The 15786-nt window shown below is 41.3% G+C and overlaps 3 protein-coding genes across 3 annotated transcripts; 1 reads left to right on the plus strand and 2 right to left on the minus strand.

The window, feature by feature from the left end:
- Nucleotides 1-722: 722 nt before the first annotated feature.
- On the plus strand, nucleotides 723-7728 carry SAPINGB_P003660 (uncharacterized protein; the record flags this gene model as incomplete). The annotated part of the gene is made up of 3 exons (XM_031998376.1): nucleotides 723-744; nucleotides 858-1410; nucleotides 2301-7728. The coding sequence occupies 3 exons, from the start codon at nucleotides 723-725 to the stop codon at nucleotides 7726-7728; spliced, it is 6003 nt and encodes a 2000-aa protein (XP_031854267.1).
- An 80-nt stretch (nucleotides 7729-7808) lies between these two features.
- SAPINGB_P003661 (uncharacterized protein) lies at nucleotides 7809-9237 on the minus strand (the record flags this gene model as incomplete). Its single annotated transcript, XM_031998377.1, has 2 exons — nucleotides 7809-9079; nucleotides 9192-9237. The coding sequence occupies 2 exons, from the start codon at nucleotides 9235-9237 to the stop codon at nucleotides 7809-7811; spliced, it is 1317 nt and encodes a 438-aa protein (XP_031854268.1).
- A 787-nt stretch (nucleotides 9238-10024) lies between these two features.
- SAPINGB_P003662 (uncharacterized protein) lies at nucleotides 10025-14762 on the minus strand (the record flags this gene model as incomplete). Its single annotated transcript, XM_031998378.1, has 2 exons — nucleotides 10025-13399; nucleotides 13947-14762. The coding sequence occupies 2 exons, from the start codon at nucleotides 14760-14762 to the stop codon at nucleotides 10025-10027; spliced, it is 4191 nt and encodes a 1396-aa protein (XP_031854269.1).
- Between the last annotated feature and the right edge of the window lie 1024 nt (nucleotides 14763-15786).

Below are 15786 nucleotides of genomic sequence, written 5' to 3' on the forward strand. Positions count from 1 at the left end.
AAAAAAAGAAAAAAAAGGAACATTCCGGATTTATTGGTTAAATGGTTAAATAGTTAAATGGGTAAATAATTCTATTCACGTGACAACAAAGACATTACCTTTTTTTTTTTTTTCCTTTCTTTCTCTCTAGCCACAAAATAAATAAAGAAATATTGACACGGGTCTTTTTTTTTTTTTTTTTTGATAAGTAGTTCAATTGAATGATATATATATATATATATATATATATATCAATTACAATCAACTATATAATCAATTTCAATTTTTTTAAAATAAAAAAAACCAAGTCGTATTAAACAATTATGATGTTTGATTTTAATAAATAAAAAAAAAAAGATTAAAAACATTCCCTTTGGCCCGTCCGTCTTGCCGGGGGTCCCCGAGTGAGAGTGGTTTTTATATATATATATATAGAATTTTTTTTTTTATTTTGTGTGTGAGTTTTTTACATACGCGATTTGCTCGGTTCCAAAAACTTTTTTTTTTTTTTTTGGCTCTCGGCTTTATTAAGAAAAACGAAAAAAACCTCGGCTTATTAGATAAGCATGTAAATATTATTAAACATGACTAATGATTATATAAACATTACACATTTTCACTTACACCTATACTTTTTCTTAAAGCCTCGCCACTTGCCATTTTGGTTTTCTTTCATCATCATCATCATCATCATAAACAAACCACCACCAACTACAACCCCATAACCTTCAAATCCTTCAACCATGATCCACTCTGTCCTGGTCGGTACGTACGTATCGCCCTTATCCATATTCCTTTTTAATCAACCAAAATATTCTTTTTCTAACTCAATGCTTTCATCCTTTCTTTATTATTATTATTCTTCTTCTTCTTTCCAGTCAATACAAGCGGTCTGCCGCGTCTCATGAAATTTTATACCCCAGTTGACCTCCAAACACAATCCCTCCTACTCAAACAAGTCCACTCTATTCTCTCAACTAGATCCTCTCAACAATGTTCTTTCCTTACTCCACCACCACTTCTAGAAGGCATGGAAGAAATTCGTGTCATTTACCGCCACTACGCCACCCTCTATTTTGTCTTCATTGTAGACGAACAAGAATCTGAACTCGGAATCCTCGATCTCATCCAAGTCTTTGTTGAATCTCTCGACCGCTGCCTCGAAAATGTCTGTGAGCTCGATCTTGTTTTTGGTTGGCAAATTATGCAGACCGTCTTGGGTGAAATCGTCCAGGCTGGTATGGTGGTTGAAACAAACATTAATAAAATAGTCGCTGCTGTAAATGAAGTCCGAACAGCTCAAGCTTCTGACTCTCTGGATGGATCAGGTACTTCAGCTGCCTCGTTTAAAGGCTCGGCTCAAAAGGCATTTAGCTCTGCAACTTCGGCCTTTCAAGCAATTGCCCGAGAAGGAAGAATGTGGCCAGGAAGGTAAAATAAAAAAATAAAAAATAATTAAAAAAAAAAAAAAAAGAACTCGTTTAAAACAATAGACATATTCTCATATATAGGACTTTGTCTTGGATAGTAAACGAGAAAGGCAATAAGTTTCAATAGGAAGAAAAAAATATCTTAATTTTTTTTTTAAAAAATCAAAAAAAAAAGAATAAAACCATTAGAAATACCCAGAATGAAGAATTGAATGACTTTTTTTTTATTTAAAGTTTTAAGATTAAACTTCCTGTCGGAACTCATCACAAACACGTCTCACCCAGTTTTGCCACCAACGCTTTTTTTTTTAAACAATTGTTTCTATCTTTATCAATTTGATAATAATAATACTACAATAAATCTTCTAAAAGGAAGATCTTTTATGAATTACAAATCTGTAAAAAAAAAATGACAGAAGAAAAAAAAAATAAACGATTAAAAGACCCTTTTTGATATTTAAAGACCCTGAAAAACAAAAAGTTGAATACGATCGAGGAATTAAACTTTTTTTTGAGATAAGAAAGTCCTATTTAAGAAAACCTTTTTTTTTTTTTCTAAATGGAAAAAATACAAACTTTTTTACCTTCATATGTTTTCGTCGCCCTGATTAACGTTTAACTCTTTTACAAATTCTTATGTTTGAAGTTTTTTTTTTCTAATATTAAAAAAAATGTATTAAAAGCTACTACCGTCACAGCCATGTACATTATATCTTATATAAACTCTCCAGTTTCTCTTCTTCTTTTTTTTTTTTATTTCCATCTTTCCCTTCTTTTCAAAAATTTGTTTCTTTTTTTCCTTTTTTTCTTTTTTATTTTTTATTTTCTCTTTTACTCTTAAAAAAATTGCCCTTTAAAAAACCTCATGGAATACCTCTTACTCTTAAAAAGATCCACCGCAAAACGCAGCTGGATCGCGGCTATAGTTGTCCCAATTGTATTCATTCTCTCCATTCTTTTATTTTTCCTATATTGGTTTCTAATTCGCCGCCGCCGCTGCCGCTGCCGCAATCGTAATCCCCCCAATCTTCAATCAAACACTTCTCCATATAATGAAAAAAATACTTACGACTCATCAACCATCCCTAATAACCCTCCCCTTACAATCCCTCAACAATCTGCAATTAAACAAACAAAAGATTCTGCACAAGGAAGAACAACAACTATTATAAAACCATTAGAACTCAACCTCGATAGAGAACCGTTGCGTGGATTAGATGTCCCCCCGCTCGAACATTCGACCTCACGAGCACGAGAGACCACAAACAACACATCCTCATTAAATCATGCAACTTTGGGGGGTCTCAATGACACAAACAGTCATCACAGCATATCTTCCTCCTCTAACGAATTGTCTCGTGGAGCAAAAACAAATAATCTCTCAATCATAAACAAGATTAAAAAACGACCAAGCGATGTGTCAGGGTTCCGCTACGAGGATATGAACTCACCAAACGTGGCTGCAGACTTATACTACACCAGTGAGCGACTCACAGAGCAATCCCATGACTCTTCATCTGGACCTGTAACCAGTCCAGGTGCTGGTACAAATACCTCACCATTGAGGTCACTCAAAAATAAACTAAGTTCTCGTAAAAGCTCTCCAGAACGAGAAAATGTTCTCCCTAATTCAACCCCAAATAATTCAACAACCTCCAAAGCTCTGCCTGCTCACAGAATGCCCCCTGTTATCAACATGGAATTCCCCAATCCTTCCTTTAGATCAAGCTCAATATATTCATCAGATGGGCTAGGAGATTCCTTACAGCAACAACAACAACAACAACAGCTAACCTCACTAAACCAACCCACAGCCACATCTACTTCTTCAGCTCGTCAAGATTCCGTACGATCAAGCTCTTCCGACCTCGCTTCTTTCCGAATCTCACGAGCACAACAACAACAACAACAAGTCCCGCCGCTTTCTCGGTCTCCCTCAGGCCCACACATTGTTGCAGGCCCAGGAACTGCCCCCCGCATTTCGTTCAACATAACGCGCACATCCGGACTATTTTCAGAGTACATGGACACGTCTACTGCGCCTTCAATTGCTCCAGGGCTCAGCAATTCAAGCGCCATGGCTGCTCCCTATGGACAATTCCCTCCAAAATTGCAGGACACAGAATCCAGTTCATCCGGGTACTCGGGAACAAACTTGGCCTTCATGGAAGAGTATGGGCCTATCATTTCTAAATTCAATTCGACCTCAAGGGTGTCTAGCAGCCCATCGACATCTGCTCAAGTAAGTAGACGGCCTTCGCGAACATCTGAGTATAATGTGGTGCCATCGGTTGGGCCTGCAGTTGGTGGTAATGGTACGGTCAATACCGGAAGCAATATGTTGTCAGGACATCAGCAGCAGCAGCAGCAGCAGCAGCAGCAAGCGGCAGCTCCGGTCCACCCACAGTCCAACAATCTATTCCAGCTTCCGCCTTTGTCGTTTGCTCCGAGTCATCCCATCCTTGAGCAAGAACCGGCGCGAGGGGGTGAGCAATTGTCAAACAACAGTTACCACCACCAGAACCTGACATCCATATTTGCGCCGCAGCAACATGGTGCATATTCTCCTAACTATAAACAGCAGCCGCCCACCTTTATTTCTGCAACAACGCTCAGCTTCAATGCCCTACCCTATGCCACCACCGCCGCCACTGCCGCAGCAGCAGCAGCAGCAGCAGCAGCACCCAGCTCAAATTCATTTCCAAACCCAGTAACTGCTCAAAATAACCTATCCACAAATAGCTTTGCTACTAATAGCTTTGCTTCTGACAGTGCTGTCTCGGTTGTTTCTGCTCGCAACGCTGCTCACACTCTTTACGACCTGACCCCGCCAAACCCTCAACCCACAGCCTCTACTGCGTTTCTTTCTGCATCACGCTCAGACCCCCGCTCAGAGTACCAGTCTGCGGTTTCACTCGGGTCCGTGTTTGCCGCAAACAATGGTACCGCAACATACACTCTGGACCCGTTTGCCAGGGGGCGCATGGGAACGGGCGAGCCAAAAATATCTAGTACCACGCACACGCCAATCCAGAGAAGTGCAACGGCAGCAGCAACAACAGCAGTAGCAGGTAGTGGCTTGAGTAGAGATACAAGTAGTTCTCGGGGAACGCCTCCCCAACAGGCTCAAGATGCGAGTCCACATGTGGGGTCTCCTGAATTACGCCCAGCATTGTCAGGACATGGACCTACTACTACTACTTCCTCGTATTTGGTAGGAAATGGTACTATTAATTCGTCTTATTTATCAGGTAATGGTGCTTCTTCTTTTTCTTCTTCATATTTGCAGAGACATGTTGCTGGACAAGGTGCACGAGCTGGTGCGCGGCCGCTATTTTTTTCTCGAGTAGGAGGGAGCTCAGGTGCTGATGAGAGCGAGACAAACCTGGCGGACGACGAGGCAGAGGACGATGACGATGATGTGGATGAAGATGATGAGGAAAAAGGGGGGCTTGCGAGACATTGGCTGTCGACTAAACACGGGCCGCTGCACCAAGCTCCTATGGGGAACAACAATCCACAGCAACAGCAACGGCCACAGCCACAACAAACAGAAGCGTCGCCTGCGTTGTCATCAAGCTCGATGATGGCAGTTATTACGGCAGCCGGGGCAGCAGCAACTGCTGCGCGGCCTGGTGGTTTGTCACGGTCCGTGACGTGTAACGAGTCCTTGTCTCCGGTTAGATCCGGCAGTGGGGCAGCACCTGTTGTTTCCAAAGCGGTTTCGTCACCGGTGTCTGTATTTTACTCGGTCGGGTTCCCGGGGAATACAAGTGCAGTGAGACCTGGAGGATCCGGAGGACCTGGAGAACCTGGAGGACCTGGAGAACCTGGAGGGCTGGGAACCGATGCGGGGATGACATCGGTGTCGTCAAGAAGCTTAGCCAATGCAAAAAGCTACCCGGAAAGCGTGCAGGTTACAGCAGTCACGACACCTGTCGAAAGCGAGCAAGCATCAATTGTTGAGACTGCGTTTGAGGGCGAATATCCACCGGTAGTTTCAGGACCGGGTCCCCAACAGCAGCAACAGCAACAGCAACAGCAACAGCAACAGCAACAGCAACAGCAACAGCAACAGGTACCGTTGACTTCGTCGCCATCGATGCGCGCGGGAACTGTGGGAATTTCTCAATCCGTTGCACAAACAACGACAACAACAGCGAGCACAAATACAACGGCGTTAGCGGCTAGCGGGAATTGCGGTGGGAGTGCTCGGGGACAAGTGCCACGAGTATCGATGTCATCGACGGGCTCCTTTTTCTCGTCGTTTTCACCTGGGCCAGTGCAGGATTTGTTCCCTGGTGCTTTCCCCACGGGGGGGTTTACAGTTAGTTCTGCAGTTGGTCCTGCAACAACAGTAGCTGCATCCGACTTGTCTTCTAATAATAAGCTTGTGGGGACACGCGGGGGAGCGGCGAAAGGAGAGAAGAAGACCCAGCCGCGCGGTATTCAGCCGCAGATATCCCAGCCGCACATGAAGCAACTAGCAGGTGGACCAGCAGGAGTACCAGCAGGTGGAAATAGTAGCCTCCACTCGCTAGGCCCGCGGGCGTCAGCGTTGTCTGTGGTATCCGCAGAATCCGTTGACTCGTCAGCACCGTCGTCGTCAGGCATGTTATCTGAGCGGCGTGCGAGTTTAGTACACCGGTACTCGATGGCGTCTGTTATTTCAGAGAAGCATGGAGGGAACAGTAGTGTACGTGGAGGAATGTATTTGCAAGCAGGCGGGAGTTCAACGAGTATTAACACGACTGGGAGTGGGAATGGGAGTGGGCTAGGAGCACCGTTTAGTCCGAAAGTAGGAGCAAGAGTTTTGGGAGGCCATGGGTCGTCAACTGTTACGCATACGGTTATACCGCAGCCGTCGTTCTATTCGACACGCAGTGGACCCGAGTCAGAACTTGCAGTGGGCAATTCACACCATCATAATCATCATCCATGGAAGCGATTGAGCAGCGAGAGGTTTGGAGGCACTGGTGGTGGCCGATCCACACCACCAGGAACTGCAGTTGTTGTTGTTGTTGGAACAAACTCCTTATCAACTACAACTACAACTACAACTACAACATCCACTCCAACAACCCCACCACCAACATCGGGACTCCCGCCACCACCACCACACACTGGAAGCACTCCGGGAACGCCGACCAGAAATAGTGGCGTGATGGTAGCAGTACCAGTGATGGTGGGCGGCAACGCTGGACCTCGGAATAGCACTGGATCAAGTAGTGTGGGATCAAGTAACGTGGGGTCAAGTAACGTTGGGTCAAGTAGTGGTACGGGTCGGCGCGCGTTATCTCGAGAAACCATGCGACATATCAATGCAACCAAGCAGCTTCCACCGGCCCCTGGCACTACGACTATAGTTCCTGGTACTACTGCCACTATTTCTGTTCCTGGATCCATGTCCACTTCGTCATCTGCAATTCATTACCCAAGCTCGCCCAATAATGATACCACGCTGGTGCTGCAGGGCAGAGGGTACACGCCTAGCGATGCATCTGCATTTGTGACACCTCCAGCTTTCGTGACACCTGCGTTCGTGACACCTGCGTTCGTGACACCTGCGTTTGTGACACCGAACCATACTCCACCCACACCAGATAGCGGTGTGTACGGTGCCGGTGGGCTGTCACAAGGATCATCGAGCGGGTCAGGTAGTAGGTCGAATGGATCTGGTAGTCGCCCACAGGGGTCTAGCAACCGGTCTCAAGAAAATGGTAGCCAACACCCTAGCGGTCAACACCCTAGTGGTCAACACCCTAGTGGTCAACACCCTAGTGGTCAACACCCTAGTGGTCAACACCCTAGTGGTCAAGAACCTAGCGGTATCTCCGAGTCTTGTGCACCAAACCTTGCAACCAGTCTTTCGTCGTCATTGTCATCGTCATTGTCATCGTCATTGTCATCGTCGTCATCGTCGTCGGCCGTCGCCGCCGCGGCAGCTGTCGACAGATCCTTATCGGATGACGGAAGAGGTGAGGAGGACGACCTTGTACCGGAACTTACGGGCAATATGTCTACCCGTGGTCTGCAACTACGCAACACATTGGTACACAACTCTGATGCAGATGATTCTTCATCAATCACAACTGCTCAACTCCCAGTGGCAGTTCATCGGGCAATTAAGGCCTATCGCCCAGTGCTTGATGACGAGCTTGAGCTAGTGACAGGAGATCTCGTCATTGTGCTCCATGAGTTTGACGACGGATGGTGTTTTGCACGACTTGTATCAGTTCAATCCCGAGCTACTATGCGGGCCCTTGAAGGCATTTGTCCTCGATCTTATATTCAGCAACATGCAGAATCCATATATTAAAAAAACAACGTTACATATAAATAAAAAAAAAAAACTCCATAGATGTACAAAAATTTTTTTTTTCATAACTTCTTCACCATTTAAATGGCGACAGAAGAGTGGAACTTGGCACCAGCGTAGATGGCCTTGTCGCCGAGCTCCTCCTCAATGCGCAAAATCTGGTTGAGCTTAGCAAGACGCTCGGAACGAGCAGGAGCACCAGCCTTAATCTGGCCAGCACGGAGACCAACAGCAATGTCAGCAATGGTGGTATCCTCAGTCTCACCAGAGCGGTGAGAGACCATGACACCCCAGCCAGCGGCATAAGAGTCCTTGGCAGCCTGGATAGACTCAGAGAGAGAGCCAATCTGGTTAACCTTGAGCAGCAGGGCATTGGCAGCCTTCTTCTCAATGGCAGTCTTGATGCGGATGGGGTTGGTGACAGTCAAGTCATCACCGACAATCTGGAGGCGGTCGGCAGCCTTGGAGTAAAAGTGGACCCAAGTTTCCCAGTCATCCTCAGCAAAGGGGTCTTCAAGAGAGACAATGGGGTACTTGTCGAGGAGCTCAATGTAGAGGTCAGCGAGCTGCTCACCAGTGAGCCACTTGGAGGCATCAGAGTCAGGGTTCTTAAAGTCCAAGTCGTACTTGCCATCCTTAAAGAATTCAGAAGAGGCAGCGTCAATGGCAATGGAGACCTTGCCAGTGTAGCCAGCCTTCTCGATAGAGTCGGTAATAAGGTCGAGAGCCTCCTGGGGGGTTTGGATATTGGGGGCGACACCACCTTCGTCACCGACATTGCCGGCCGAGGTGCCGTACTTCTTCTTGGTGAGGGACTTGAGAATCTGGTAAACCTCAGCACCGGCACGCAAAGCTTCGGAAAAGGAGGGGAAGTCGAGGGGGACAATCATAAACTCCTGAATGGCGAGACGGCCACCGGCGTGGGAGCCACCATTGAGGACATTCATAAAGGGGACGGGGAGAACATAAGGCTTAGGGGTACCGGAGATCTCTGAAATGAAGGCGTAAAGGGGGAGACCCTTTTCAGCAGCACCAGCCTTAGCGGCAGCGAGCGAGACACCGAGAATGGCATTAGCACCGAGCTTAGACTTGTTGGGGGTTCCGTCAAGGTCAATGAGGAACTTATCAATGGCGGTAAGATCGGTGATATCAATATCAGCCTTGATGAGAGCAGGGGCAATGATTTCATTGACATTCTTGACAGCAGTCAAGACACCCTTGCCACCCCAGTGGGTCTTATCTTGGTCACGGAGCTCGAGAGCCTCGTGGATACCGGTGGAAGCACCCGAGGGAACAATTGCACGGAAAAGACCCTTATCGGTGGTCAAGTCGACCTCGACAGTTGGGTTTCCTATAAAGAGTTAGTTAGTAAAAGGTAGGGTTAAGATGAAGGTATTATTAACAGAGAAACAAAAGAGAGAGAGAGAGATAGAGCAATGAAAACAAGATTCAATTGAACGTACCTCTGGAGTCGTAGACGTATCTGGAGAAGATTTTAGTGATGGCCATTTTTAAGGTAATGTGAATGTATATATGAGAAAAAGGGAATTGTGTGTGTGTGTGTTTTTTTTTTTTAAAAATAAAAAAAAAAAGAAAGAAGAAAAAGTGTTGGGGAGAGGGAGAAAAGAAAGAAGAAGAAGAAGTTATTTAAGAAAAAAAAAAAAAAAAAAAAAAAAAGTGGCGAGATGGGGGGGTTTTTATAGTGCCAGTAAAAAAAAAAAAAAAAAAAAAAAAGATCATTATTTATTTATTTAATATTTATTTAATTTATTTATTTAATTTATTTATTTATTTAATATTTATTTAATTTATTTATTTAATTAATTTATTTAATTTATTTATTTAATATTTAATTTATTTTATATATTTTTATTTAATATAAATTTTACATATACAGAAAAGGCCCAGCAAAAGACGCCACGATAATCAATCGGGGAAGGGAAAAGTTTAACGCAGCCAATCACTGCGCAAAACTTTATTGCGGATGTATGGGGGGGGAGGGAAAGGGAGGGAGGAAGGAAGGAAGGGAGTTAGAAACACCTACAACAATAAACACCAGCGCACTACCAATACTACCAGCAATAACAATAACAAAGACATTCCAATTGAAATCACCAGTTTAGATTTAGAAATTCAATCAATTAAAAGAGAAAATCTTTAACATATATATATATATATATATATATTTATTAATATATATAAATAAATAAATAAATAAATAAATAAATAGAAAGATAAATAAATAGAAAGATAAATAAATAGAAAGATAAATATTTTAAAAATACACATGCATACATTAAGCAACAACATCGGGCGGTGGTTGTGGACACAAAAATGAACTTTCCTCAATCTCACGAACCAATTGCTCAAAAAACCCATCATCTTCTCCATCTCCAGATTCTTCCGGTAATGCAAATAAACTATTAAACATATCCGGGGAAGTGGAATTGGATACACCTGTTGTTGTTGTTGTTGTTGTTGTTGGTGGTTCCATTGACATGGCCATAGAAGGTGAGGAGGAAGACATTGTAGGTGGTAATGGTGGAGGTACATTCATAAGTACACCACTATTTGAATTAGAACCACCTGTCATTGTCGTCATTGTTGGTGTCATATTCATTGGTACCATAGTGGCACCAGAAACTGGCAACCCAAATGGACTTCCTCGACGTTCAAGACCAACCCCATTATTATTATTATTATTATTATTATTATTGTTATTATTCAAACCAGCAATGTTACTCCCACTACTACTACTACCACCACTAGCAGAACTGGCCGGTGAAGGATAAGCAACATTCATAGAAGATGAAGGAGGAGTACATCCACTAGGAGGCCCACTAATGGGTCCACTAAAGGGACCATTTGTAAATGAAATAAACGTAGTGGGTGCACTTCCACTGCCAATTGGCTGTTGACAATTGGCAGTGTTATTATTATTATTATTATTATTATTATTATTATTGATTCGCCATGGAGAGGTTCCTGATAATGTCGCAGACCCAGGAGGTTCTAAAACCGTGCCGGCATTGGACCGTCTGCGTTTAGGAACTTGGTCAGGGTGTGAATTAAGGTTAACACCACTATAACCAGCATATGCAGCACAACTAGAAGAGGAAGAAGTAGTAGAAGAAGAAGAAGAGGAAGAAGAAGAAGAAGAAGAAGAAGCAGCGCCGCTTGCCCCACCTTCAAGCTCGTGGCGCTTGGCGTCCGATGGGAACCGCACAGAAAGAAACGGAGACCCGCTGGGCGACAGCAGACCGCCATAATCATCAAAGACGGCGGCCGTAGCCGACGCAGGCACGGAGGGAGGTAGCGCGCTGCTACAAATGCTGCTGCTGCTGCCGTTAATACTGCTGCTGCTGCTAGCAGTAGTGGCATTACTAATTATACTGGTACCTGTAAGTGGGGTGGTTACAGTTGTAGATGAAGATGACGATGACGATGAGGTAGGCATTGGCTGTACTAATGATGAGTTTTGTTGATTATTTGATGGAATGCTGTTAGCCATGTTTAAATCAACAACATGGTTATTACCATTCACGGAAAGCAGTCCTCCATGTCCTGTAGCGGAATAGCTTCTGCGGAGCGATGACATGGTGGCAGGATTGTTATTGATGGTATTTTGTAGGCGACTTGTATAGAGGGGAGTTGTTGGAGTGTATAGCGGGGTAGTTGATGGTGGTACGGCAGATGGACTTGGACCGGACATTGATGATGATGTTGCTGAAGCAGGAACAAGGAGAGAACTTCCGGGTGACGGGGATCCGGCTAATACAAAGAGGGGTTGTTGTTGTTGAACAAACAGGGCGTTTGCAGAGTTCGGGTTAATATGCATTGCTGGACGAGGTCTCTGTGAGACATTGGTAGGATTTGGGTGTGGTGGATGTGGGTTTGAAGAGGAATGAGAAGAAGAAGAAGAAGAAGAGGAAGAATTACAGGTAGAGATTGGGGTTGATGAAGATGAGAAAGAAGATGTAGAAGTAGATGCAGATGCAGATGAAGATGGAGGAGAAATTGGTGATCCTGCTGGAGGAGTTTGGAATGGAATTTGAAGGGTAGGTGTAGGAATAGGGCCAGGGATTTGAGATGGGGGTTGATGATGTTGATGTTGATGTTGATGTTGATGTGGGGGTGGGGGTGGAGGACCCGAAGCAAGTGCTAAATTTGATGGGGGTCTATTGATAGGGACTTGAACAGGAACTTGCATTTGGACTGGCATTGGCATTGGCATTTGCATGACAATGGGTGGTTGGAATTGGAAATGTTGTTGAGGTTGTTGCATAGATTCTGAAACAACTTGTTGCATAGGTATTTGCTGGATATTTCGTGGGCTCATCTGTGGACCAACTTGTTGTTGTTGTTGTTGTTGTTGAGGAGGAGGAGGAGGAGGAGGAAGCATGGGGGAAGACATTGGAGGTGCCATTTGAGATGGCATTTGTTGGACCATTTGTGGGCCTACTTGAGGAGGCATTTGTTGCATTGGAGGTTGTTGCTGTTGCTGTTGCTGTTGCTGTTGTTGAACAATCGGTTGCATTTGTTGTAATATTGGCTGTTGGCGTTGCTCAAATTGTTCTCCAGGTGGCTGTTGCATAGTAGATGAGGTAGAGTGCATAATAATAATGTTATTATTATTATTATTATTATTCCTATTATTGTTGTGAGATTGCACGGAATGATTGCCAGGCTGAACAAGAGGCTGCTGCATGGTAGATTGCATTGATTGCATTGAATGCATAGATTCAGTGGGTTGGACTTGAATAGGAAAGTTAATAAAAGAGCCAACTTGAGGATTTGAAACAAGAGCATTAGAAGCATTTAAATGATGAGTAGGAGGAGGAGGAGGTGGCTGTTGTTGTTGTTGTGATATATTTTGATTAGATCCAGTTTGCTGTCTAATAATTGTAGGTGATTGTTGTTGAATAATAATAGGAGATTGTTGCTGCTGTTGTGGTTGTTGCTGCTGTTGCTGCTGCTGTTGGTTTACTAAACCATTTCCTGACAAAGGAATAAAATTGTAGTTTTGAATAGGCTGGTTAGCTAAATCCTTTTGTTGCTGTTGAATTTGTTTAAGTTGCTCAAACTCAATTACTTGTCCTGTTGCCACCAATTGTCCAGGGACCGGCCCAGGAACCAAGATTTGGCCATTACTATTGACGTAAATTTGGGTCTTGTTGTTGTTGTTGTTGTTGTTAACATCTTGCCCAGGGGTAATTTGCATAGGAATAATTTGGTTAGAAATAATTTGTCCAGGAGGAATAAATTGATTAGAGTTTACAATTTGACTTTGAAACATTTGTTGTTGCTGCATCTGCTGCTGCTGCTGTTGCTGCATCTGCGGCTGTTGCGGCTGCTGCGGCTGCTGCGGCTGCCCACTTTGTTGAGAATTAGGTTGAACTTGTTGTATAGGGACCTGCCCGGCAAACATTTGTTGATTTTGCTGTTGTTGTTGCTGTTGCTTAGGAAAAGCCATTGTAACTTGTGAAACATCTTGAATAATAATATTATTACTATTATTATTATTATTATCATCTAAATTTTTATCATTAATTTTTTCATTAAGATGTTGATGTTCCTGAGCCGGCAGGTGAGGCATTGTAGCTTGTAATTTTTTAATGATATTTTCTTCTTCATTTGATCGAGCCTTTGCGCGTCTATTTTGAAACCAAATCTGTTTTAAGTTAGCATGATGATGATTAAGAAAAGAATTTGAAAATAAGGGCAAGTTATTATTCATTTGAGTATTAAAAAAAAAAAAAAAAAAAAAAAAAAGGGTTGTTTCTTATTGTTTTGTAATGAATATATAAAGAAGTAATTTTGTTTGAAAACAAGGGGTGTGTGTGTGAGAAATATGAGAAATTGGAGGGTGAATTTAAGTTGTTGTTGATAATATATGCTTGTTTGGATATAAAGGGGGGGTGGGGAGGTAGTTAAGAATATTTTTTTTTTTTGTTTTAATTTTTTATTAGCAGGTAGCCAATGGTGGTGGTGATTTTTTTTTTTTTTTGTTTGTTTTGTTTGTTTTGCTTTTTTGCTTTTTTGTTTGTTTGTTTGTTTGATAAAAAAATAATTAAAGGAGTAGAAAGTTTTTAAGTGGCATCTTTTTGTTTTTCTTTACCCTTGCAACAAAAAAAAAAATGACTTTGAAATGAATAATAAAAAAAAATGAATAATAAAAAAAAAAGAATGAAAAATAAAAAAAAAAAAATAATACTCACTTGAATATTTCTAACTGGAATTTCAGTAATTTGAGCCAAATTCTCACGAGACTTTTTATCAGGCTTGGGGTTTTCCTGAAACGCACGTTCCAAAATATTTGTTTTAGCCACAGGAAGACGCTTACGAGCTCCACCCACAGGACCTCCCATTAAAAGTCCACTATTACCAACCCCTGAAACAGATGATTGGTTTGTAGGTTGTTGTTGTTGTTGTTGTTGTTGTTGATATTGAGGATTAAAAGAAGAATTCCAAGGGTTATTGGTATCTATATTTGTTGTCATATTAAGAGGAGACTTGTTGTTGTTTGTGGTATTAGTATTAATAGTAGTAGTAGTAGTAGTAGTAGTATTAGAAATGGGAATAGTAGCAAGATTTGTGGGAGACCTGCTACCACTTGGAGGTGAAGAATCATTTAAAGATGAATTTGTTATTGTAGTAGAATAATTCAAACTTGACACTGGTGATTGGGTGGCTTCTTTAAGGGGCACAAATACTTGATGATGATGATGATGATGTTGTTGTTGCTGTTGTTGCTGTTGTTGCTGTTGTTGCTGTTGTTGCTGTTGTTGCTGTTGTTGCTGTTGTTGCTGTTGTTGCTGTTGTTGCTGTTGTTGTTGCTGTTGATGTAGTTGTTGTTGTGAAGAGACTGGACGAACCACTTGATGGTGCTGGGGTTGAGCAATAACTTGTACTGGAATAGTAGTATCAGTAGTATTAGCAGTTGGTTGCCACGCGTTATTTTGAATGTCAGAGTTTGAAAATGTCGTCTGTTGAAAGAAGACTGATGAAGATGATGATGAAGATGAAGAAGACATTTTCAGTGTATATATAAATAAATAAATATATTTAAATAATAATTTATTATTACTGTAAAAGTAAAGATCCAACTAGGATTAATATGGAATAAATAAAAGTGATGGTGATGGTGATGGTGATGTTGGTGTTGGTGTTGATGTTGTTGATAGTGATGGTTATGAAACGAAAGTAATTTAATGATGATGAAAATTTAATAAATTAAAAAAAAAAAAAAAAAAAAAAAAAAAAAAAAAAAAAAAACGAATGACTTCAAGTTGGGAAAAGAAAGAAAGAAAGAAAGAAAAAAAGAAAGAAAGAAAGAAAGAAAAAAATGGGCTTTGACAAAAAAAAAAAAAAAAAAAAAAAAAAAAAAGAAGTAATAAATAGTAAATAAAAATATTATTATTATAAAGTTACTCAAAAGTAAAATAAAAAAAAAATTCAAGAGAAACACCACCACCAACATAAGTTTTTATTTTGTTTTCTTTTTACTGGTGGTAAAGAATAAAGAATAAAGAATAATTATTATTATTATTATTATTATTATTATTATTATTATTATTATTATTATATAAAGTTACTTTTATTTTTATTTATTTATTTATTTATTTATTTCAGTAAACACTTTTCTTTTTTATTATTTTAAAATATATAAAGTATAATTACTTACTTACTTACTTACTTATTAAGTAAATTACTTACTTTTTATTTTATTTTATTTTATTTTATTTTATTTTATTTTTTAAAGTTCCCGCGCGCGCCTCAAAAAAAAATAAAATAAAAAAAAAAAAAAAAACCCCCCAAAACGCCCACAGAAAGAAAATAAAAAAAAGGTTTTTTTATTTTTCTTTTCCGCTCACCAATAAAAAAAAAAAAAATAAAATAAAATAACAACAACTCGGAAAAGAGCGCGCCACACCAAAATAAAAAATAAAATAAAATAAAAAGGCAAACAACCGCCCTTTTTTTTTATTTTTTTTTTTTTTTTACAGTTCATCAAAACTAACTTGTTACATAAGCACTCTAATTTTTTTAAGCTCATCA

The sequence above is a fragment of the Magnusiomyces paraingens genome, assembly GCF_902498895.1.
Source record: "Magnusiomyces paraingens strain CBS 517.90 genome assembly, contig: contig3, whole genome shotgun sequence".
NCBI classification, from domain to species: Eukaryota; Fungi; Ascomycota; class Dipodascomycetes; order Dipodascales; family Dipodascaceae; genus Magnusiomyces; species Magnusiomyces paraingens.